General features: G+C 33.5%; 3 protein-coding genes and 1 long non-coding RNA gene across 9 annotated transcripts; all 4 read right to left on the bottom strand.

Moving 5' to 3' along the window:
- Positions 1-905: 905 nt before the first annotated feature.
- Positions 906-3,942, bottom strand: LOC104727810 (putative cysteine-rich receptor-like protein kinase 16). 2 transcript variants are annotated; one of them, XM_087475747.1, is made up of 9 exons: positions 3,401-3,860; positions 3,031-3,281; positions 2,844-2,945; positions 2,680-2,721; positions 2,471-2,595; positions 2,151-2,361; positions 1,829-2,066; positions 1,587-1,740; positions 906-1,485 (listed from the first exon to the last, which is right to left on the bottom strand). In XM_087475747.1, exons 1-9 carry the CDS (start codon positions 3,502-3,504, stop codon positions 1,153-1,155), a joined length of 1,560 nt encoding a protein of 519 aa, XP_087331873.1. In that variant the 5' UTR covers positions 3,505-3,860; the 3' UTR covers positions 906-1,152. The 2 variants fall into 2 exon arrangements, with proteins under 2 accessions (XP_087331873.1, XP_087331872.1); XM_087475746.1 differs by having other exon boundaries at positions 3,031-3,942.
- Positions 3,943-9,464: 5,522 nt separating this feature from the next.
- Positions 9,465-10,733, bottom strand: LOC104722691 (uncharacterized). Its single transcript, XR_757237.2, has 3 exons — positions 10,550-10,733; positions 10,286-10,398; positions 9,465-10,162 (listed from the first exon to the last, which is right to left on the bottom strand). It is a non-coding gene; the product is annotated as an uncharacterized LOC104722691 (long non-coding RNA).
- A 3,007-nt stretch (positions 10,734-13,740) lies between these two features.
- Positions 13,741-16,700, bottom strand: LOC104727809 (putative cysteine-rich receptor-like protein kinase 16). 4 transcript variants are annotated; one of them, XM_087475743.1, is made up of 9 exons: positions 16,234-16,700; positions 15,855-16,114; positions 15,678-15,779; positions 15,515-15,556; positions 15,413-15,439; positions 14,995-15,204; positions 14,673-14,910; positions 14,433-14,586; positions 13,741-14,332 (listed from the first exon to the last, which is right to left on the bottom strand). In XM_087475743.1, exons 1-9 carry the CDS (start codon positions 16,254-16,256, stop codon positions 14,000-14,002), a joined length of 1,389 nt encoding a protein of 462 aa, XP_087331869.1. In that variant the 5' UTR covers positions 16,257-16,700; the 3' UTR covers positions 13,741-13,999. The 4 variants fall into 4 exon arrangements, 3 of the variants coding, with proteins under 3 accessions (XP_087331869.1, XP_087331868.1, XP_087331870.1); XR_015572692.1 differs by having other exon boundaries at positions 15,315-15,439; positions 15,855-16,694; XM_087475742.1 differs by lacking the exon at positions 15,413-15,439 and having other exon boundaries at positions 15,855-16,694.
- Positions 16,701-19,338: 2,638 nt separating this feature from the next.
- Positions 19,339-22,304, bottom strand: LOC104727808 (putative cysteine-rich receptor-like protein kinase 16). 2 transcript variants are annotated; one of them, XR_015572690.1, is made up of 8 exons: positions 21,470-22,304; positions 21,285-21,386; positions 21,117-21,158; positions 20,916-21,040; positions 20,596-20,805; positions 20,274-20,511; positions 20,034-20,187; positions 19,339-19,933 (listed from the first exon to the last, which is right to left on the bottom strand). XR_015572690.1 is itself a non-coding variant. In XM_087475741.1 (8 exons), the coding sequence occupies exons 1-8, from the start codon at positions 22,293-22,295 to the stop codon at positions 19,601-19,603; spliced, it is 1,932 nt and encodes a 643-aa protein (XP_087331867.1). In that variant the 5' UTR covers positions 22,296-22,299; the 3' UTR covers positions 19,339-19,600. The 2 variants fall into 2 exon arrangements, 1 of the variants encoding a protein (XP_087331867.1); XM_087475741.1 differs by having other exon boundaries at positions 21,014-21,040; positions 21,470-22,299.
- Positions 22,305-22,648: the final 344 nt, after the last annotated feature.

Raw genomic sequence — 22,648 nt, 5'->3', positions numbered from 1 at the left:
ACAATCAAAGACGTGTAGACTGAAATAAAGACAAAATACGAAGGACTCATTAATTTCAGTGATTAAAGACGAGCAACACATCAATCTCCAATCTAAATCCTGGAGCGCTAATGGAACCAAAAATGTCAAACCCTAATTCCCCAACTGAATGAGGAGAAACAGAGGAGTAGTCAAAACTGATTCGGAAACGATAGAAGAAACCATATGTTTCCAGTTTATGTGACATCGGTTTAGTAAATTAACATTCATAATTTCATATCAAATAGAGTAGACACTAATGTTTCGGCTTATTTACAATTTTAAAATCGAGCCGTAGTAAACAAGAAAACATTTGTTGGAAGTACATGTGGCACCAAGAAGAATACGTTGTCGCGTAGTGTAGTATGATGTTCTCTTCCTATTTTTGTAAAAGTCTTCAATTTTATTCTCCGTTCGTTATGAAGGGTCTTTGCCACGTGTGACGTGACCTAGTCAAAAATAAACAAATTTGACGATTAGAATGATGGTCAAACAAATGAGAATTCATATCTGGTGTAAACAAATTTTAACGCTACTATCAAATGTTAAGGTGTAAATCCATAGAGGACATACATCAAATATTTCTTTGCCTCCAGGTTCATTCCAATGCACAGTACCTATACATTGGGTTATTCTCAATTGGCTTGGCTTTTCATCAAAATTAAAGACGAGAGAGCATAATTCTTCTCCACCAAAATAAACTATGATAGAGTATGTCTAAAAGCTGTAACAAGGGTTCGTAACTATTTTGACTTAAAGAGTAGATTCATTTTGGTATAGTTTCATTTCGATATCTTGAATCACCAATAAAGTTCGCTACTTTGGAAGAGAGCCTTGGTTAGATTCACAAAAAACATAAATGGCACTTAAAATTATGAGGAAGCAGATGTAAAACACTATTTTTTCTTTGAATATAATTTGACATTGATTCACAAAAAAAAAAAAAAAAAAAAAGAGACAAAGGACTAACACACAACTCTTCTTTCCCCTTTTTTTCTTTTCTTTAGATGGATGACTCAGAGAATATGTGCGCTTCCATCAATCAAAACATGAATTTCAACGATAATTAAAAGTGAGTGACTATTTAAAGTTTTGACTTGCAAAAAATATACATATTAATATTAACATCTAATTTCAACGAGGACTAACACTCGTTATCGATGCATCATCAATGGAACAAGCAAAGTACATGGAAGTGGACGGACCAGGCTGCAATCTCTCGGCTAGTGGGTTTGGTTCGGATCTGACCCTAAAGACAAATCCAGGTGGTTGAGGAACAGGTAGGGTAATTGAAGTATTAGTGAGCATCTGAAATATTGTAGACATGGTTGGACGATCTGCGGGGTTTTCTTGAACGCACAATAACCCGATATGGATGCATCTAATAACTTCATATTTATCATAATTCTCCCCCATGGCCGGGTCTACGAGTTCCAAGAAAGATTTGTTGTTCCAAAGCCTCCAAACCTGTTGAGTCATTTCACAAGAAACCAATGTTTAAGTCCAAGACCACCTGTTAATAGGAATAGAAAGAATTTCAAGATTACATAGGCTTTTTTAGTACTAACATATGTGACCAAATTGCTAATTGAGCCATCTTGTTCGTTGAAGCTACTATTCTTTTTTCCACCAATAATCTCCAGAATCAATACTCCAAAGCTATACACATCAGATTTCATCGAGAACTGCCCTTTCACCACATACTCGGGAGGCATGTAACCGCTGCAAAAGACAAGCACACATCACTTTCAGTTTTGTCATAAACAAAAAAAGGACAGACAGATTATAAATGAAATGAACAGTTATTTACAATGTTCCAACTACTCTTCTTGTATTGTCCTCAGTCTGATCCACTCTGAAATTCCTTGCCATACCAAAATCCGCGATTTTCGGGTTCATTTCAGCATCTAAGAGAATGTTACTCGCTTTGAGATCACGATGTATGATTGTGAGCCGTGAATCATGATGAAGATATAAAATCCCACGAGTGATTCCCCCAATAATGTTGTAACGTTTTTTCCAATCCAGCTGAGCCCTCTTTTTATGGTCTGCAAATACAATATATAGTATCACTATACAGAGATTGATAACTAAGACTTAGATATTATATGCCTATCAATTTTTTTTCGTACCAAAGAGAAAGTAGTCGAGACTTTTATTGGGCACAAACTCGTACACAAGTATCCTTTCTTCTCTTTCAACAGAAAACCCGAGAAGTCTAACCAGATTTTTATGTTGGAGCTTTGCTACAAGAAGCACCTCATTCTTAAATTCTTGTTCACCTTGACCTGACGTTTTAGACAACCTCTTCACCGCAACTTCTGCTCCATTGGGGAACGTTCCCTGTCAATTTATATGATCTTCACTCACTATCAGATTTTTTTTTTTTTTTGGCAACTAAATTTATAACACAAACTAGTAGTTGAGAAAAGTTTAAGAACATTATGCATGCCTTGTAGACTTCACCAAATCCACCATGACCTAACTTGTTAGTCATTTGAAAATTACTTGTTGCAGCTTCAATAGTTTTAAATTCGAATTGTAGTGAACCTGAAGTTGTAATATCAGCTACAGCAGCTGAAAGCATACATAGTGTTATATTGGAGCCTGTCCTAGAGACATTAACAGGTTTAGAGGAAAGAGTGTTGTATAGTCTCTTACCATCATCTGGTAATGCAGTATCATAAGTCGTCCTTGACCTCCCTAAAAAAAGAAATATAACCATATGACAAGTAAGAACAGAGAAAGTGATGAACAACTAATTGAAAACGTTTATAATCCTAAAACTCAAAATTTGACATAGCGCCAAACCATGGAGAACTCACTAGCAAATTCTTGGTACGTTCTTCTCCTCCTATGAAGAGCAAACCCTAGAGCAAGTAGCACACTGATCACAAAAGCAAGACCAATAATGATTCCGATAATTCCTGGAAAAAAAACCCGAATACAGGCAGCTGTCTGAGTATGAATCAAGCGTTTTTAAAAATCATGGGGCATAGTAAAGCAACGTACCTCCCTTGTTTCTGGTTGACCTGTTGCCTGATGAAGGTGATATTGGGGGTTGAGCTGGAGGTGCCGAAGTAAGGTTAAAGGCTGAAGAAAAGGGATAAATATCCCACCTGAAAACGCAGCTAGGACGAAAAACAACCCCACCCTGTCTCCCATGGCAACATGATTGGTATTCTCTGATACTTGCACTTAAACAGATGTTGCAGTCCCCTAATGATATGATCGGTGTGCATTGCATTATTGCGTATATATTCCTGAAAGACGTCAAAGTAACTGCTTCAGCTGCATAGCTCATGCGTTCAGATGACCATGAAGTTGCTCTATCTATCATACGACTTGTTAAGCCGTCCCACACTTTATCAAAGTTTGTTACCGTGGATCCGATATCTCCAACATTGTACTTGGTATACTTTGGTTCCATCTCGAGTGATCCAGTAAAAGAACGGTTGGAGTAACGCACCATACAAAAACTCCCATGTTGGGGCCAAGCGAGGCCTTCTATCTGGTTGGTACATTCTTCTATCACCTCTTTAGAAGCAAGGTCGATACAGTCGGAGCAAACCTTTGGTTCAACACCTGAGATGCACGTCCCGAGAATATATACACGATCATGGCCTTGGCCAATTGCATTGCTGAAGAAGTCGCCTCGATCTGTGACATTAGAAGCTAGAGTAGAGAGGAGAAGGCGACGGTTTGTATCATACCTATCACCGGGTTTAAAGAAACCAGTTATCCCGCATGGTGCAAACACAACAGGAAAGCCTATAAGAAGAAAACAAAAGATTACCAATAGATTTTTGAATTTCATTTTTTTCTAAGATCATCTGTTGTTTGGGTTTAGGACAGCACGCAAGTGTGTTTGTATATGCATATATTCACGTCCATGACGCATTGTCAAACGATTGCAAAGTTGTACTTGACTCGTTGGTTGCTTTTTCAACAAATTGGAAAAATCGTCCATGACTGGAAAAAGTTAGAGAAACGCTGCCAATTATCAAAGTCTAGAGAAGACGAAGAAGTAGAGACAGAAAAAAAAAAAAAAAAAAGACTCAAAAGCTGCGTTGACAATTCTCAACTCTTAGATTGTAAGAAATTGAGTTAATTTATTTCGATGAAACCAATTTTCAACGCAGAGCAATGCATCTGCTCTGTTTTCGCTCAACACTCATATCTAGAAATTAGGTATTATTATCATGATAATAATACCTAATTTCTAGATATGAGTGTTGAGCGAAAACAGAGCAGATGCAAAAGCTAACGTAACCATCAGTGTCCGGTTTATATGATACCGGTTTAGTAAATTAACCAGTTTGTGTTACATAACAGAGAGCAATCAGCAATGATAAAGACTTTGTATGTAAACTTTGATTCAGTTTAATATATATATATTTCTCATAGATTACACATAACAGACTTAACACAGTTTCAGTGGAACTAAAATAATGTCTTAATGTAATCTCAACGTTAACGAGGTGCAAGATCTGTAATGGTTACATCATTGATAGTTTGGGAACTGGACTTGGTCGTAGACAGGCTAGACTCGATGCCATCTCGTTCTTGGTTGCTTTTAGTTGGAAAGAAGAATCCAGGTTGTTCAGGATCAGGTAAAATATGGGAACTGATAGTGAGCATCATGTTGATTGTTGACAAGCTGGGGCGATCTTTGGGATTGCATTGAACACATAGCAACGCAATGTGGATGCATCTTATCACTTCTTTCGTTTCATAACTCTCTGAAATGGTTGGATCAACGAGTTCCAATGGTGAACCGCTTCTCCACAACCTCCAAGCCTGTAACTTAACTTAGTTATCAATCAAGAATAGGGAGTTAAAACATGTAATCATCAATTAAGAACAGAGTTGTTCTTTGGTACTCACGTATGTCACCAAATTCTCAGCTGTAGTGTCTGACTGGTGGACGAATCTGTTATTTCGACCGCATATAAGTGCTGTTCGTTTCTCGACTCAGATGATTCATCTAGATGGAAATGAATAATGATGTTCGTTTTTGACAATTTAACATAGCATTTGAATGAATTAGTTCGATACAGTGAAGAGGAAGTTGGATGAGGTTTTAAGTGCTCTATTAAAACTTGCAGCAGATATAGTGAAACCTACAAGGGATGATTTGACAAGTGTTAGTCCTTTTCTAGTGAATGATAGCCGGTATATGCCTTATTTTAGAGACTGCATTGGTGCCCTTGATGGTACTCATGTGCCAGTTCGTCCTCCATCAGGGAATGTAGAGCCATTTAGAGGTCGAAAAGCAGAAGCAACAATGAATTTGCTTGCAATATGCAATTTCAGTATGAGATTTACTTATGCTTATATTGGAGTTCCCGGGAGAGCACATGACACAAAAGTGCTAACATATTGTGCTACACAAGAAGCTTCTTTCCCTCATCCTCCGCCTGGAAAATACTATTTAGTAGACTCAGGGTATCCAACTTGAAGTGGTTACCTAGGCCCTCATCGCAGAGTTAGATATCACCTAGACCAGTTCAGCAGAGGAGGACCACCGACCAACAGTAGGGAGCTGTTTAACCGTAAACATTCTGGTCTGAGATCGATAATTGAGAGAACCTTTGGTGTTTGGAAGGCCAAATGGAGAATTCTTGATAGAAAGCACCCTAAGTATGAGCTGAATAAATGGATTAAGATTGTGACAGCAACAATGGCTCTCCATAATTTTATCAAAGATTCACAAGAGGATGATATTGATTTTTTACATTGGGAAGTGGTGGAATCATATGAACATCAGGGTGATGAAAACGATGGACACGTTCCATACATACCTGCTGGTGATAGAATGATGGAAGATGTGCGTGATTCTATCACTATTGAGATGGCAGAAGGAACTACACTTCCATATTAGAAGGTATGTGCTCGGTTTTATGCTCTGTATCTGGGGTTGTTTGAGTCTCTGCTTCTTATCCGATTGTGAATTTTACAGCTTTTTCTGAGATGTGTGTTTTCTGATCCGAAGCAGAGACTTCGGTTAGTAAAGCTTTGTGGTTACGTTTGTTTGTTTGATGCTTGAAGTTGTGGTTAGTAAAGCAGAGACTTCGTTGTTGTGGTTTGTTTGATGTTACACAGCTTCTGTGTGTTTGTTTGATGTTACCATAGTAGGATTTGGGATTGTCACTTAGCTTAAGGATTTACAAACTTGATTGATGTGTTATCTTATCCTGGTTGAGATACATAACTGACATAGATGCTTGAAGTTGTCTCTGTCGATGTGTATTTGTAAAAGAGTTAGGATTTGGGATTGTGGGTTAAGTGGAATGATTTCAGAACAAGAACAAGAGAGTGTTATCGCTTATGGTTTTTGCAGTCTCATTTTTGATTTTGGTTCTGATTTTTGCAGTCGCTTAGTAACTTTGGATTTGTTCATTGGTTTTGCAGGAAACATTTGGGAGTTGGATGATTACACAGATTCTTTCCCATTCCACAGATTCTTTCCCATTCCAAGCCAAAAGTGATTCCTCTGCTTCAATCCTAAGTCTCTTGCTCGTGTTCTTTAGCAGTTCAGCTTCTTTCCTAACTTCATCGTGTTTCTCTTTCTATTGCTGAGACTCCAACCTCAAAGCTTCTCCTTCGCTTCACAAGTCTTTATTGTAAAAGCTTATAAAAAATTGTTATAAATAATTTACAAATAATTTACATTGGCATAACATGTTTTATATCTTATAAAAAATTGTTATAAATAATTTATATTGGGATTTCTAGAGTTTTTGTTTGGTTTTGAATGAAAATTTATGTATATACTAGTAGTTGCTCCGTGCTACGCACGGATTTAGTTTACATTGTTTTTGATATTTTTTTTGTAATTTTGGAGATAATATTAATTAAATAAAAATATTATGTCAGATTTGAGACATGAGAGTTAGTAGAATGTGTATCTGTCTATTTATAAGAGAAATTGTAGTTAAGAGCATATGGAAAATTTATCATTTAATTGGATAATAAATGCACTAATCTTTATATCAATTAGGTAAATGTAATTTATACTTTCTTCCGTTTTTTACTTGTCGTTTAAGGTTTTCTCACACAAATTTAAAAAAGTCTATTGAATTGTCTGTTTTACCCTTTATTAATATACTTTATAAATATTTCATTGGTCAAAACTTTAAAACATTAGGGATAAAACTGGAATATTTACCAAACATTTTCATTGAAAACCTAAAACGACAACAAAATGAAAACAGAGGGAGTATTTCATTGTTATAGGAGTCACACAAACTATGTGAGAGTTATAGATATGCAATCATTACATATTAATATATTTCTTATATGTAATATTTCTAAATACTATTATTAATCATTCATTGCATTACTATAAATGTTATGAAAGTTACAAAAACGAGAGTTAGTACAAAATATGGGATTGATGAGATGGAATAGAAAAGTTAATAAAAAATGTGTCAACTTTATAATAATATATTATTGTGAATTAATAACTAAAATTGTCTATTGTTTTAAATATATATTCAAGAGTTATATATTATAAATATAGATCTATGAAAGGGCATCTAAGCTAAGCTAATCAAATCATGAATCTGAATATATATTCACTTCTCTCTTTAAACAGAAATATATACAATTATCTCTTTATCAAAAAAAATATATTCAATTCTCATTTAGTTATTTTGAATAATATATTAAAATATACTTAAGTTTATTTTAAATGGATTGAAAATGAATAAAATAATGTGATATCAAGATCATGTGAATTATTTATATTAAAGTGTGGAAATAAAAAAGCCAATTATTACTCTGCAATATTTTTTTTTGTCAACCATTGGACAACAACTGGCCGGTCCATTAGCCAAATACCTACATTAGTAGGGAGCGGGACTCGATCGCGGGAGTGATGGTGATTTGTGCATTAAAGACTTACTATTTGCCACTGCACTAAAGTCACTTCACTACTCTGCAATATCTTATACAACCCATATATATATATATATATTATAATCTTATATCCTTAAACTATTTAATCATCAAATTATTTGTTAAGCGAAAAGTTTATTATGTAAATTCAATTGAATAAATTTGTTACACTAAAAATTAAAAGAAACAAAATGACATTTGTGAAAGAAGAGAGCATCGAATGACAATCTTTTAGAGCTTTCCAAAAGAAAATTTTACTTTATTATTATTAGATGATATAATATAGTAAGGTTTCTTTCAACTCTTACTTTAAGAATCTGACGCCCATCATCATTATATATTAAATTATTTTAAAATCAAATATACATGAAATTATTTATTTTCTTTTATAAATATTTTAAAATGATTGCATAAATCATCAAAAGATGAACAATAGTTAAAAGAATTTACATTTTTAAAAAATATTCAAGACTTAGTAAGATAATATTTTTTTTTAAGTTAGGAACTTTCCAAAAACGGATGATCCGAACAACGATACTATTGTTACCGGTGTTTTGTTGTTCGTTTGAGATTGAATCGAGGATAGAATAGAAAGTAAATGATTTGGTTTTCACAATAATCTGAAAGACGATGTGTTTGTATGGTAATAGGTTGTTTTTCGAAAACTAAACTTTATAGAATGTTTGAGCCTTTAAGAGAGGGAAGGGATTGAAATCAAATATTAATGATCATAAATTCGCAAGTTTTTCAAAATAATAAGTTCAAAATGAGAAGTAATATAAACAAAAATGAGAATTGAGGAAAATAGTGGTAGATAGAAGGCAATGCATAAAATGATGGTATTATTTCAAATCAAAACATAACTGATTATGTTCATAATTTTTTATTCTGAAATTCCTAATATTAAAATATATAAATTTGATGTAATTCAAAACTACCATGACGTTTGAAATAATAAGTGTGAATCGAACAAAAGATTTATAGAATTAGATCAAAACCATCTCACAATCTTACGTAATTTTCCAGAAAGTAAGCTCAAAAATTTAATTTTATATAAAAAATATTTTAAAAATCAAACTAATTTACTTAAATAATACCATCCCACCATCTTACTTAAATTTGATTCCGTTTGTGCCCGTGAAAATTATATAAGATATAAACACATAAATTAAACCAAAGAATTCAAACCTATAAATATAATTTAATGTTGGTATAGTTCCGAGATGAAACCAACCACATATTGATATAAGGTGGCTCTAGATTCTTGGGGGCTGCATATGTTTCTAATTAAAGAAGGAAGGAAGGAAATGTTGATGCTTTATTTTTTTTTATTTTTTGGGCTTGTGGTTAATTAGGTCCAAACTATAGTTAATTAAGTCCAAACAAAAAAATACAGGTGTCAAAAATATATTAAGCCAAGTGTCATATCCTTAGTAAAAGTTGTGAAAAACCTTCTCATATTATATAAGATATTTTAGATCAATATTTAAAATTAATATGGTTAAGATTAAGAGTAAAAAATTGTTAGATCAAAACATGGGTAGTTTAGTCATTATTCTAATCAAATCCATTTAGATGAGAATGTAAAATAACCAAACAAACATTTTCCATTCAAATGCATCATCCAAATGAACCATTTTTTTTTTGTTGAGTCATTTGACATTCAAATGAATCATTTGGATGAAGCTTTTGAATTGATGATTTGAATGAACATGCTAACTAGTGAAACGAACAGGACCATAATCTCCAAACTAAGACTCCGAAACTATAAACATCAAATTTTGTGGAGAAGAGGCCATGCATCACATATTCTGGGGCCATGTAACCGCTGCAATAGCAAAACAGAAGCAACATTTTCGGATATATACTATCACACTTTTGTACATTACTGGCCAAGAAAAAATTCTTGAAGCTTCTGTAGATAGACCATATCAAGGGTAATATGCATATACCGTGTCCCAACTATCCTGCGTATTTCAGCTCGATTTTGGCCCATCCCAAAAATCAGATAGAAGCCCATGCATGTATATCAAATGCTCATTCTACTAATCAAATAGGAAGCAATCAAGGCTCTTGTTTGGGAAAACAAGTATTTTTTTTTTCTTTGCCTTCCAAACAAAATCCTAGAAGCCTTACGAGATTCCTATGATGAAGTTTTGCAACAACAACAACCTCGTTCTTGACCTTGTCTGCGCCTTGCTCTGATGTTTTTGATAGCCTCTTCACTGCAACTTCTGTTCCACTAGGCAACATACCATGTAAATGACGTCAGTAAGAAAATATGATCACTATTAGCTTACTTTGATAATTTAATTCCAATTTTTTTCAAGAGAAGTAATAAACCAAGTTGCCACAAAAATGACACCTAGAAAACTTCGCCGAATCCACCTTGACCTAGCTTTTTAGTCATTGCAAATTTATTTGCAGCTTCAATCGTCTTCAAGTCGAATTGGAGAAAGTGTCGAGTTGTAATACCAGCTGCAAAATCAAATAAAATGCACACTCTCTTGATATCATATCACTAACTAAGAGTTTTGTAATCGATATATGTTCTTAACTACTCCCATAGACTAGCTATATACATGTGAAAAGTTAAGTGGCCAAAGAAAAGCATATGAACAACACTCACATTAATCAAAATCAAGTTCTTGACTCCAACAAAGTAGAGCAAATCGTCGAGCAAGCACTAAGATGATGATGATAAAGGCTGGCTCAATCGGTGAGAAGATTTCCATTTGACATGATTATCAAATGCTTTCTGGAAAACGAAGCGGAAACAAATGTAAATATGCCTAACTTTCAATTCTGTCCATATCAACAAGGGCAATCCTGTCGAGTAAATATGCATACAATACAATTCTCAGTCCATGAACATTTCCATGTCAATAGACTAATCATTATCAATGGAACAGATACATCACCTTTGGTCCCTAAACATCATCATTGCACATATGCGGTTGTAAAACGAGACTCAAAAGTTAAAAACCTAAAGTAAACGATCTCTTTCTCTTATTAGTTTGGTATTTTCGGTAAAGTCTTTATTATTACTAGGATTCAGACCCCCCGCGATGTCGCGTGGGAAGTATTTTAGAAAAAAGAAAATAAATTATACATTATGAAATCATTTGAATATAATAGAATAGTTTAAATACGTAAACATTAAACATAACCTGTTACTAAAAACACAACCATCAAAATGAAAACTTATAGAACAAAAAATAGACACAACTTTGCAAAAAGTATTGATATTATAAATATATAAGATATTTATAAAGAATTATAATAAAGAGCTACAATTAAAAAAATCTTTATGACAAGTGATCCTAATTAAGAATATTGAACTAACGGTAAATGTAATTTTCTATTAAATAAATATAATTAAAAAATATCTAATAATGAGTGAAACTATATCAGAGAAATATTAAATTTAAAATACACAACTTTTAAAAACAACATAAAAGAAATTTTAAATATTAAAATAGTTTTTAACGAAAAGTTACGAGAAATAGATGCAACTGTAAATTCTACAGTAAGTTTTATTAAATTTCTAAAATTTCTAAAATTTTAGTTAAATTATAGAATAACGTTGAATATTAGATATTAATATTCAAATTACTTAGATTTAACATAAAACGGAAAATTTGTTTCAACGAACAATGATTTGTTATTTATTGATGAAGAGACAAATATATAGAAAGTACAAAAGACATGAATATTAAAAAAAACACACCTATTAGAGTTAAAAGTTGTGATGAAAAAATATTAGTAAAATATAGTGAAATGACATAACTCTACAATGAACAAATACAACTATTTGAGTTAAAAAGAACAAATAAAAACAACTTTTTCACAAAAAATACTACAAAAAGTCGCAACTATTGTTCGCATTTATTCAAATAGTTATTATTATTTTTAAATATAAAATATTTTTTTAACGAAAAGTTACGATTAATAGACGCAACTGTAGATTATATATTAAGTTGTATTAAATTTCTCTGTTGCTATAATCATTTCTAAAATTTTAGTTAGATTATAGAATATAACGTTGAATATTAGATATTAATATTTAATTATTTAGATTCAACCTAAAATGAAAATTTTGTTTCAACGAACTTGTTAGTTACTGTTGAAGAGACAAATTAGGCATGGGCATAAAAACCGTACCCGAATACCCAATCCAGAACCCGACCCGAAAAACCGGGTTCGGATTGGGTACGGGTTTGCCTACTCTATTGGATTCTATTTTCTAATACCCGTGGGTTCGGGTTAGGGTCGGATAATACCCGATACCTGTTTGGGTACCCATTAATCCCGAACACATAAATATATTTATAATATTTATTATTAATATAATGAAATTACCCTAAAATTATGATTATAATTTTGAATATTTCATTTAGTTTTATATCTAAATATAAAAAATAATCAAAATATCTTAAATATTTTGACACATAAGTCAAAATTTAACTAAATTTAATTTAATTTTTATTATATTTTTTTGGGTACCTAATAGTTCGGGTACTAATCGGGTTCTAAAATTTGTAACCCAAACCGACCCGAACCTGATAGTACCCAAACCGAACCGAACCAATATATCTAAAAATACCTAATGGGTTCTATTTTTCTAAAACTGTTTACCCGAACCCGAACGGGTAATACCCGAACCCGAACGGGTTACCCGAATGCCCACCCCTAAGACAAATATATAGAGAGTTCAAAAGACATGAATATTTAAATAGACACATGTCAGTGATGTCACACACCTATTAGAATGATAAGTTGGGATGAAAAAATATAAATAAAATATAGTGAAAAGACACAACTCTACAATGAACAGATACAACCGTTTGATTTTGTTTTTTAAAACAAAAATTTTACGAAAAGGTACTACGAAAAATCGCAATTGCCTTCACTTGATTATACCTAATAACCCATATAAGCTGAAGACATTTTTATTACCATATTGAAAAGTCAAATTTAAACTCACTATATAATCCATCTAACTGTTGGGAAAAAAACTCTAGGTATTTTTATTAAATTTTTATATTTAAAATTAACTAAAAGTTGTAAAGATTCATCATTCCAAAAATCTTTTATTAAATCGTTGAGAATGAATGCTAGAGAATAATTTAGAAAGTTGTAAAAACCGTTGAGATTGAAAATTTATATTATTTTGTGTAATGGCAAAAAAATGAAAACAGTTCAAATAGACAAATATATATAGATTTTAAAAGATACGAATATTCGAATAAACACAAATCTACAATTAACAGTTTCAACTTTACAAAAAAACTGTTATAATGAATAATTGCAACTTTTCGTAAAATACACAATTAAAATTTTCTACAGATTTTTTTTAAGAAAAATATCCAAAAAGTATAATTGAAACAACACAACTTTTGGTGGCATTTATTCGGATTGTTATTATATATAGACTATTATTATTATTCCAATTCACGAACACACTTGAAAATTCATGATGGTAAAAATTTGGAGAATAAGAAATGAGGGTCTAGATCTAATTATCTACATTTAACCAATTTTAAGCCAGAGCGATTTTTTTTTTCTTTTTTTTTTTTTTTTTGTCAACATTAAGGCAGAGCAATCTCTAACCTTTATTTTGTATTTGTATATTAAAGATTTTTCAAAAAAATAGTTATATTTGTATCTCTTGCATAGTAAATCATTTTATAGAATGTTGATATACAAGATAACAGAATCATGCTTTAAAACATTTTAAATTGTATACTACAATAAATTTAAAATACAAAAAAAACAGAGGACTGATACAAATACAAAAACAGAGGACTGATACAAATATACAAAAATACAAAAATATTATTATTTTTTTTTGGACAAATACAAAAATATTTATTTTCTTCATTTAGTTCCATTAAAACCAGAAACAGAGGACTGATACACAACACTTCTTTCCCATTTCCCCTTTTCTTTAGATGATTTCAAGTATATGTTCGCGTCTTAGCCAATCAAAGTGAAATCTCTATGCACATTAATAATGAGTGACTACTTAGAGTTTTGGCTTACTAAAGAATATACATATTTTTGTTAACCTCTACTTTCAACGAGGATTAACACTTGTGATCGATGCATCATCAATGGAACAAGCAAACGACACGGTGGTGAACGGACCAGGCTGCAATCTCTCCGCTAATGGGTTTGGCTCGGATCTGGCCCTGAAGACATATCCAGGTGGTTGAGGCACAGGCAGAATAATTGAAATATTAGTGAACATCTGAAATATTGTAGACATGGTTGGACGATCTGTAGGATTTTCTTGAACGCACAATAACCCGATATGGATGCATCTAATAACTTCATCTTTATCATAATTCTCTCCCATGGCCGGGTCTACGAGCTCCAAGAATGATTCGTTGTTCCAAAGCCTCCAAACCTGTTGAGTCATTTGACAAGAAACCAATGTTTAGGGCCAAGACCACTGTTTATAGGAAGTGAAAAAAATTCATGATTGCATTGGCTTTTTTAGTACTTACATATGTGACCAAGTTGCTTACTGAACCATCTATTTGGTGGAAGCTACTACTCTTTCTGCCAGCAATTATCTCCAGAACCAATACTCCGAAACTATAGACATCAGCTTTCATCGAGAACTGTCCATTCGCCACATACTCGGGAGGCATGTAACCGCTGCAAAGCACAAGCACACATCACTTTCAGTTTTATCAGAAACAAAAAGGACAGAAATATTATAACTGAAGTGGTCAGTTATTTACAATGTTCCAACTACTCTTCCTGTATTTTCTTCAGTCTGGTCCACTCTAAAATTTCTTGCCATTCCAAAATCCGCGATTTTTGGGTTCATTTCAGCATCTAAGAGAATGTTACTCGCTTTGAGGTCACGATGTATGATTGTGAGCCGTGAATCTTGATGAAGATATAAAATGCCACGAGTGATTCCCCAGATAATGTTGCATTGTTTTTTCCAATCCAGCTGAACCCTCTTTTTATGGTCTATAAATATGATATATAGTGTCAGTAGATAGAGATTGATAACTAAGCTTTAGATATTATACGCCTATCAAATTTTTTTCATACCAAAGAGAAAGTAATCGAGACTTTTATTGGGCACAAACTCGTACACAAGTATCCTTTCTTCTCTTTCGACAACAAACCCGACAAGTCTAACCAGATTTTTATGTTGGAGCTTAGCTACAAGAAGCACCTCGTTCTTAAACTCTTGTTCACCTTGACCTGAATTTTTAGAGAGCCTCTTCACAGCAACTTCTGTTCCATTGGGGAACGTTCCTGTCAATTCATATGATCTTCACTCATTATCAGAATTTCTTATATTTTTTCTTGGCAACGTATAAGTTTATAACACAAACTAGTAGTTGAGAAAGCTTAAGAACATATGCCTTGTAGACTTCGCCAAATCCACCATGACCTAACTTGTTAGTCATTTGAAAATTACTTGTTGCAGCTTCAATAGTTTTAAATTCGAATTGAAGTGAACCTGAAGTTGTAATATCACCTGCAGCAGCTGAAAGCATACATATATAGTGTTATGCAGTATCATTAACAGGTTTAGAGGAAAGAGTGGTGTATATCATCTTACCATCATCTGGTAATGCAGTATCATAAGTCGTCCTTGACCTCCCTGAAAGAGAAATAAAACCATATGATAAGTAAGAACAGAGAAAGTGATGAACAACTAATTGAAAACGTTTGTAATCCTAAAACTCATAATTTAACATAGCGCCAAACCATGGAGAACTCACTAGCAAATCCTTGATACGTTCTTCTCCTCCTATGAAGAGCAAACCCTAGAGCAAGCATCACACTGATCACAAAGGCGAGACCAATAACGATTCCGATAATTCCTGCAAAAAACAGATTAGCAAGCAGCTGTCTAAGTATGATTCTTTAAATCATGGGGCAACAGTAGTGCAACCTACCTCCCTTGGTTCTGGTGTTCCTGTTGCCTACTGAAGGTGGGAGTGATATTGGGGGTTGAGCTGGAGATGCCGAAGTAAGGTTGTTAAAGGCCGAAGAAAAGGGATATATTTCCCACCTGAAAACACAGTTAGGACGAAAAACAACCCCACCCTGTCTCCCACTGCAACATTCTAGGGATTCTCTGACACTTACAGTTAAACAGATGTTGCAATCCGATAAAGATATGATCGGTGTGCATTGCATTAACGCGTATAAATTCCTGAAAGACGTTAAAGTAACTGCTTCAGCTGCGTAGTTCATTCGTTCAGATGACCATGAACTAGCTCTATCTATCATACGACTTGTTAAGTCGTCCCACAGTTCAGCAAAGTTCGTTACCGAGGATCTGATATCGCCAACATTGTACATGGTATACTTTGGTTCGATCTCGAATGATCCAGTAAAAGAACGGTTGGAGTAACGCACTATACAAAATCTCCCATTTTGGGGCCAAGCGAGGCCATCTGTCTGGTTGGTACATTCTTCTATCACTTCTTTAGAAGCAAGGTCGATACAGTCGGAGCAAACCTTTGATTCAACACCTATGATGCACATCCCGAGAATATATACCCGATCATAGCCTTGGCCAATAAAATTACTGTAGAAGTCGCCTCGAGCTGAGACATTAGAAGCTAGAGTAGAGAGGAGAAGGCGACGGTTTGTATCATACTTATCACCGGGTGTAAAGGAACCAGTTTTCCCGCATAGTGCAAACACAACAGGAAAGCCTACAAGAAGAAAACAAAAGATTGCCAATAGATTTTTGAGTTTCATTTTTAAAATCATATGTTTTTTGGGTTTAGGACAGGAAGCTAGTGTGTTTGTATATGCATATATTCACGTCAAAAACGCATTGTCAAACAATTCCAACTTTGTCCTTGACCCGTTGGTCCCTTAGTCGACAAATTGGAAAAATCGTCCAAAAAAAAATCAGAGCAACGTCTAGAGAAGACGAAGAGGTAAAGACAGAGAAAAAAAAACAAAGACTCAATAGCTGCGTTGACAATTCTTATCTCTTAGACTGTTAAGAAATTGAATTATTTTATTTTGATGAAACCAATTTTGAGTTTTCGATCTAGAGCAAAACACAAATCAGATTCCTGTTTATATGAAACTAGATTAGGACCTGCCCGATGTGCGGGTTTAAATTTTTAAAAATTAAATTAAATTTAAAAGAATATAAAGTAAATATTTTAGTAATCTATCTATAAAAGTAAATAGATACACCGAAGTATCCAATGTGATATTTGGTGTAAAAGGTGCGACTCTACGGTTGAGACTATTAATCACGTTTTCTTTGAATGTCCTCGCTCGTGTGAAGTTTGGGATTTATCTCCGACTCTGGTCTCGTCAGAGAGTTTTACATATGAGTCGGTGTAATCGAATTTAGATTTTTTTTCTAGAAGGGTGCCTCTCAAAAGGGTGATCCTGATAAACTTCTTTAATTACCATGAATTTTATAGGTAATCTGGAAAGCCATAAACAAAAAAGTTTTTCAAGGTTTAGAGATTGAGGCAAATGATAAAATTGCTAAGGCTTTGGGCGATAAGTTAGCCAGGGAAGAGGCGCTCTCTTTTACGGTGGTCATGTCAGCTCCATCTCCATCTTCGCATGTCCATGTATTTTACCTCGTGTCTAAGACGGAGCCTCTCCCCTGCATTTGGAGTTAGAAGAGTTGTTGTGGGCCATGGAGCGGATACGTGCTGTAGGAATCACTTGTCAACATTTTGAGACTGATTGTGCTGAGCTAGTCACTATGGTGCAGTCCATGATTGCCCGTCTTTCTCCAACCTGCTCGATATCGATGAGTTAATCACTTGTCATCGATGAGTTTAACTCGCTGGAGTCCTTCCTATTATTCTTCATCTCCTGGATACCGCGTGCAGAAAATACGAAGGCGGAGTATCTTACATGTGTTTCGCGTTCTCTTATCTCTGAAGTTTCTTTAATAAACCCCTTCCCTCCAGTTTGGGCAACTAACTGAGGAATTTCCTTTTAATTTATTGTTTGGTTGAAAAAAAAGTAAATAGATACCCTCTTAGTTAAAGAAAATAGTTGTAGATGAATTCAAAGTTACTAGGATTTAACCCGCGGTACACAGCGGGACAATATTTTTAATTTTAAAAATTTAAAATTTACATTGTATTTATTTGTTATTTTATTATTGTTTTATTAATTTTAAAAATATAAAATTTTACAGGTATTTGATATAAGTATTCAAACTATAAAATTTTTGTAGTGTTTTCAAGGTTTTAACCCGTGTGGTATATGTATAGTCCAGTAATACATTTATCTCCTGGTACACATTCAAAAGTGTTTAAAAAAAAAAATAATTCCACTTAACTCCCAATATAGGATTAATGCCAACCCGTCTCACCAAAATCAAAATAAATTTTTGTGTAAAAAAAAATAATCAAAAAAAGTTTTTTTATCAAGTTTAATTATGTTAATTGTTTTACCAAATTAGCATACTTATATAGTTTATAATTTTTCCATGTCAATATATATAGTTTATGATAATTAATAGAATTTTATTTTTTTTGGTAATTCCTCAAAAAATAAAAAATAAACCAAATTATATGGGGGTTTTCAACATATTTAATGTGACATTTTATAATTGGTTTTTCGGTTTAGGAAATTTATTAATGTTAATATAATTATGGATATTGTAAACTTTTGTTATGAAAAATCTGTTGTATATCATTTAAATATGAGAGATTCTAGCATCCATAAAAATAGTTTTGGATATTTAATGGGTTAAAACTTTAATGGGTAGAGTTGTTTTTGGAAAAATCAGAATGTATAGATGTTGTAAAGATTTTATGGCAATAAATGTAACATATGTTGGTCAATTTAAGAAAGTTTAGTGTTTGAGTTTCTCTGTAATGTTATTTATGGAATTGTTTTAGGGGTTAATGTTGTAAAAAAAAATTAAATAATTAAAACTTAAAGGGCATAAACCAAAATATACTTCAAAAATGTTAATATAGATTAAAATAAAATGAAATTTAACAAAGAATATATATTTAATTCTTTCGTAAGTAAAAACAATGTATAAAAGTAAAGAGATAAAATTTTAGTTATAGAAAATAATTGTTTTTTTTTTGCTATAATACACTAATATATATCCATTTACAAATATACTATCTACACTACCACTAAAAATGTATTTGTACACACAAAAATATTTTACTTGTAAAATATACTCTTTAGTCTTTACTACAACCAACAAATTTTATTTATGAACACATTAAATAACCTATGATATATCTCTTTACTTTAATATTTTTATAGTTACAAAAACACATACGTTAATCTTACGTACTCATATAATAACAGTCTTTTTGAATAAATTATTTGATTGGTGAAAAAAATATGAGACGATTATAGATTTAAATTTTGAATCTCTATTTATTAAGTTCTCAATAAATTTAAAATACAAAAAAATAAAAATTCTGTTTTATTATTATTATTTTTTTTTTGACAAATACAAAAATATTTATTTTCTTCATTTAGTTCCATTAAAACCAGAAACAGAGGACTGATACACAACACTTCTTTCCCATTTCCCCTTTTCTTTAGATGATTTCAAGAATAAGTTCCCGTCTTAGCCAACCAAAGTGAATTTCTATGCACATTAATAATGAGTGACTACTTAGAGTTTTGGCTTACAAAAGAATATACATATTTTTGTTAACCTCTACTTTCAACGAGGATTAACACTTGTGATCGATGCATCATCAATGGAACAAGCAAACGACATGGTGATGGACGGACCAGGCTGCAATCTCTCCGCTAATTGGTTTGGCTCGGATCTGGCCCTGAAGACAAATCCAGGTGGTTGAGGCACAGGCAGAATAATTGAAATATTAGTGAACATCTGAAATATTGTAGACATGGTTGGACGATCTGTAGGATTTTCTTGAACGCACAATAACCCGATATGGATGCATCTAATAACTTCATCTTTATCATAATTCTCTCCCATGGCCGGGTCTACGAGTTCTAAGAATGATTCGTTGGTCCAAAGCCTCCAAACCTGTTGAGTCATTTGACAAGAAACCAATGTTTAGGGCCAAGACCACTGGTCATAGGAAGTGAAAAATATTCATGATTGCATTGGCTTTTTTAGTACTAACATATGTTACCAAGTTGCCTACTGAACCATCTATTTGGTGGAAGCTACTACTCTTTCTGCCAGCAATTATCTCCAGAACCAATACTCCGAAACTATAGACATCAGATTTCATCGAGTACTGCCCATTCGCCACATACTCGGGAGGCATGTAACCGCTGCAAAGCACAAGCACACATCACTTTTAGTTTTATCAGAAACAAAAAAGACAGACATATTATAACTGAAGTGGTCAGTTATTTACAATGTTCCAACTACTCTTCTTGTATTTTCTTCTGTCTGGTTCACTCTAAAATTTCTTGCCATTCCAAAATCCGCGATTTTTGGGTTCATTTCAGCATCTAAGAGAATATTACTCGCTTTGAGGTCACGATGTATGATTGTGAGCCGTGAATCTTGATGAAGATATAAAATTCCACGAGTGATTCCCCTGATAATGTTGCATCGTTTTTTCCAATCCAGCTGAACCCTCTTTTTATGGTCTGTAAATATGATATATAATGTCAATAGATAGATATTGATAACTAAGCTTTAGATATTATACGCCTATGAATTTTTTTTCATACCAAAGAGAAAGTAATCAAGACTTTTATTGGGCACATACTCATACACAAGTATCCTTTCTTCTTTTTCGACAACAAACCCGACAAGTCTAACCAGATTTCTATGTTGAAGCTTAGCTACAAGAAGCACCTCGTTCTTAAACTCTTGTTCACCTTGACCTGAATTTTTAGAGAGCCTCTTCACAGCAACTTCTGTTCCATTGGGGAACGTTCCTGTCAATTCATATGATCTTCACTCATTATCAGAATTTCTTATATTTTTTCTTGGCAACGTATAAGTTTATAACACAAACTAGTAGTTGAGAAAGCTTAAGAACATATGCCTTGTAGACTTCGCCAAATCCACCATGACCTAACTTGTTAGTCATTTGAAAATTACTTGTTGCAGCTTCAATAGTTTTAAATTCGAATTGAAGTGAACCTGAAGTTGTAATATCATCTGCAGCAGCTGAAAGCATACATATATAGTGTTATGCTGGAGACATTAACAGGTTTAGAGGAAAGAGTGGTGTATATCATCTTACCATCATCTGGTAATGGAGTATCATAAGTCGTCCTTGAGCTCCCTGAAATTAAAGAGAAATAAAACCGTATGATAAGTAAGAACAGAGAAAGTGAGGAACAACTAATTGAAAACGTTTGTAATCCTAAAACTCATAATTTAACATAGCGCCAAACCATGGAGAACTCACTAGCAAATCCTTGATACGTTCTTCTCCTCCTATGAAGAGCAAACCCTAGAGCAAGCATCACACTGATCACAAAGGCGAGACCAATAACGATTCCGATAATTCCTGCAAAAAACAGATTAGCAGGCAGCTGTCTAAGTATGATTCAAGCCTTCTTTAAATCATGGGGAAACAGTAGTGAAACGTACCTCCCTTGCTTCTGGTGGTCCTGTTGCCTACTGAAGGTGGGAGTGATATTGGGGGTTGAGCTGGAGATGCCGAAGTAAGGTTGTTAAAGGCCGAAGAAAAGGGATATATTTCCCACCTGAAAACACAGCTAGGACGAAAAACAACCCCACCCTGTCTCCCACTGCAACAATAATGGGATTCTCTGACACTTACAATTAAACAGATGTTGCAATCCGTTAAAGATATGATCGGTGTGCATTGCACTATTGCGTATAAATTCCTGAAAGACGTCAAAGTAACTGCTTCAGCTGCATAGCTCATGCGTTCAGATGACCATGAAGTTGCTCTATCTATCATACGACTTGTTAAGTCGTCCCACACTTTATCAAAGTTTGTTACCGTGGATCTGATATCTCCAACATTGTACTTGGTATACTTTGGTTCCATCTCGAGTGATCCAGTAAAAGAACGGTTGGAGTAACGAAACATACAAAAACTCCCATTTTGGGGCCAAGCGAGGCCTTCTTTCTGGTTGGTACATTCTTCTATCACCTCTTTAGAAGCAAGGTCGATACAGTCGGAGCAAACCTTTGGTTCAACACCTATGATGCACATCCCGAGAATATACACCCGATCATAGCCTTGGCCAATAAAATTACTGTAGAAGTCGCCTCGAGCTGAGGCATTAGAAGCTAGAGTAGAGAGGAGAAGGCGACGGTTTGTATCATACTTATCACCGGGTCTAAAGAAACCAGTTTCCCCGCATGGTGCAAACACAACAGGAAAACCAACAAGAAGAAAACAAAAGATTGCCAATAGATTTTTGTGTTTCATTTTTATAATCATATGTTGTTTGGGTTTAGGAGAGCAAGCTAGTGTGTTTGTATATGCATATATTCACGTCCATGACGCATTGTCGAACAATTCCAACTTTGTCCTTGACCCGTTGGTCCCTTAGTCGACAAATTGGAAAAATCGTCCAAAAAACTTCAGAGCAACGTCTAGAGAAGACGAAGAGGTAAAGACAGAGAAAAAAAAAACAAAGACTCAATAGCTGCGTTGACAATTCTTATTTTATTTTGATGAAACCAATTTTGAATTTTCAACGTAGAGCAAAACACAAATCAGTTTCCTGTTTATATGAAATCAGTTTACTAAATTAACCAGTTTGTGTTACAAAACAGAGAGCTAAAATTACA

The sequence above is a fragment of the Camelina sativa genome, chromosome 11 (genome assembly GCF_030686135.1).
Source record: "Camelina sativa cultivar CO46 ecotype springtype chromosome 11, ASM3068613v1".
In the NCBI taxonomy this organism is placed as follows: Eukaryota; Viridiplantae; Streptophyta; class Magnoliopsida; order Brassicales; family Brassicaceae; genus Camelina; species Camelina sativa.
This window is presented reverse-complemented; position numbering and strand designations above follow the sequence as displayed.

Coding starts and splice junctions, on each gene's coding strand:
- LOC104727810 (XM_087475746.1), bottom strand. CDS start 3,835: ATGAAATTCAAAAATCTATTGGTAATCTTTTGTTTTCTTCTTATAGGC. Junction 2,067..2,150: donor TCTCGACTACTTTCTCTTTG/GTACGAAAAAAA, acceptor TTGTATTTGCAG/ACCATAAAAAGAGGGCTCAG. Junction 1,486..1,586: donor TTAGCAATTTGGTCACATAT/GTTAGTACTAAA, acceptor ATGACTCAACAG/GTTTGGAGGCTTTGGAACAA.
- LOC104727809 (XM_087475742.1), bottom strand. CDS start 16,680: ATGATTTTAAAAATGAAACTCAAAAATCTATTGGCAATCTTTTGTTTT. Junction 15,780..15,854: donor GAACACCAGAACCAAGGGAG/GTAGGTTGCACT, acceptor TGTTTTTTGCAG/GAATTATCGGAATCGTTATT. Junction 14,911..14,994: donor TCTCGATTACTTTCTCTTTG/GTATGAAAAAAA, acceptor TCATATTTATAG/ACCATAAAAAGAGGGTTCAG.
- LOC104727808 (XM_087475741.1), bottom strand. CDS start 22,295: ATGATTATAAAAATGAAACACAAAAATCTATTGGCAATCTTTTGTTTT. Junction 21,159..21,284: donor AACGTATCAAGGATTTGCTA/GTGAGTTCTCCA, acceptor CTTTAATTTCAG/GGAGCTCAAGGACGACTTAT. Junction 21,041..21,116: donor TACTCCATTACCAGATGATG/GTAAGATGATAT, acceptor GTATGCTTTCAG/CTGCTGCAGATGATATTACA.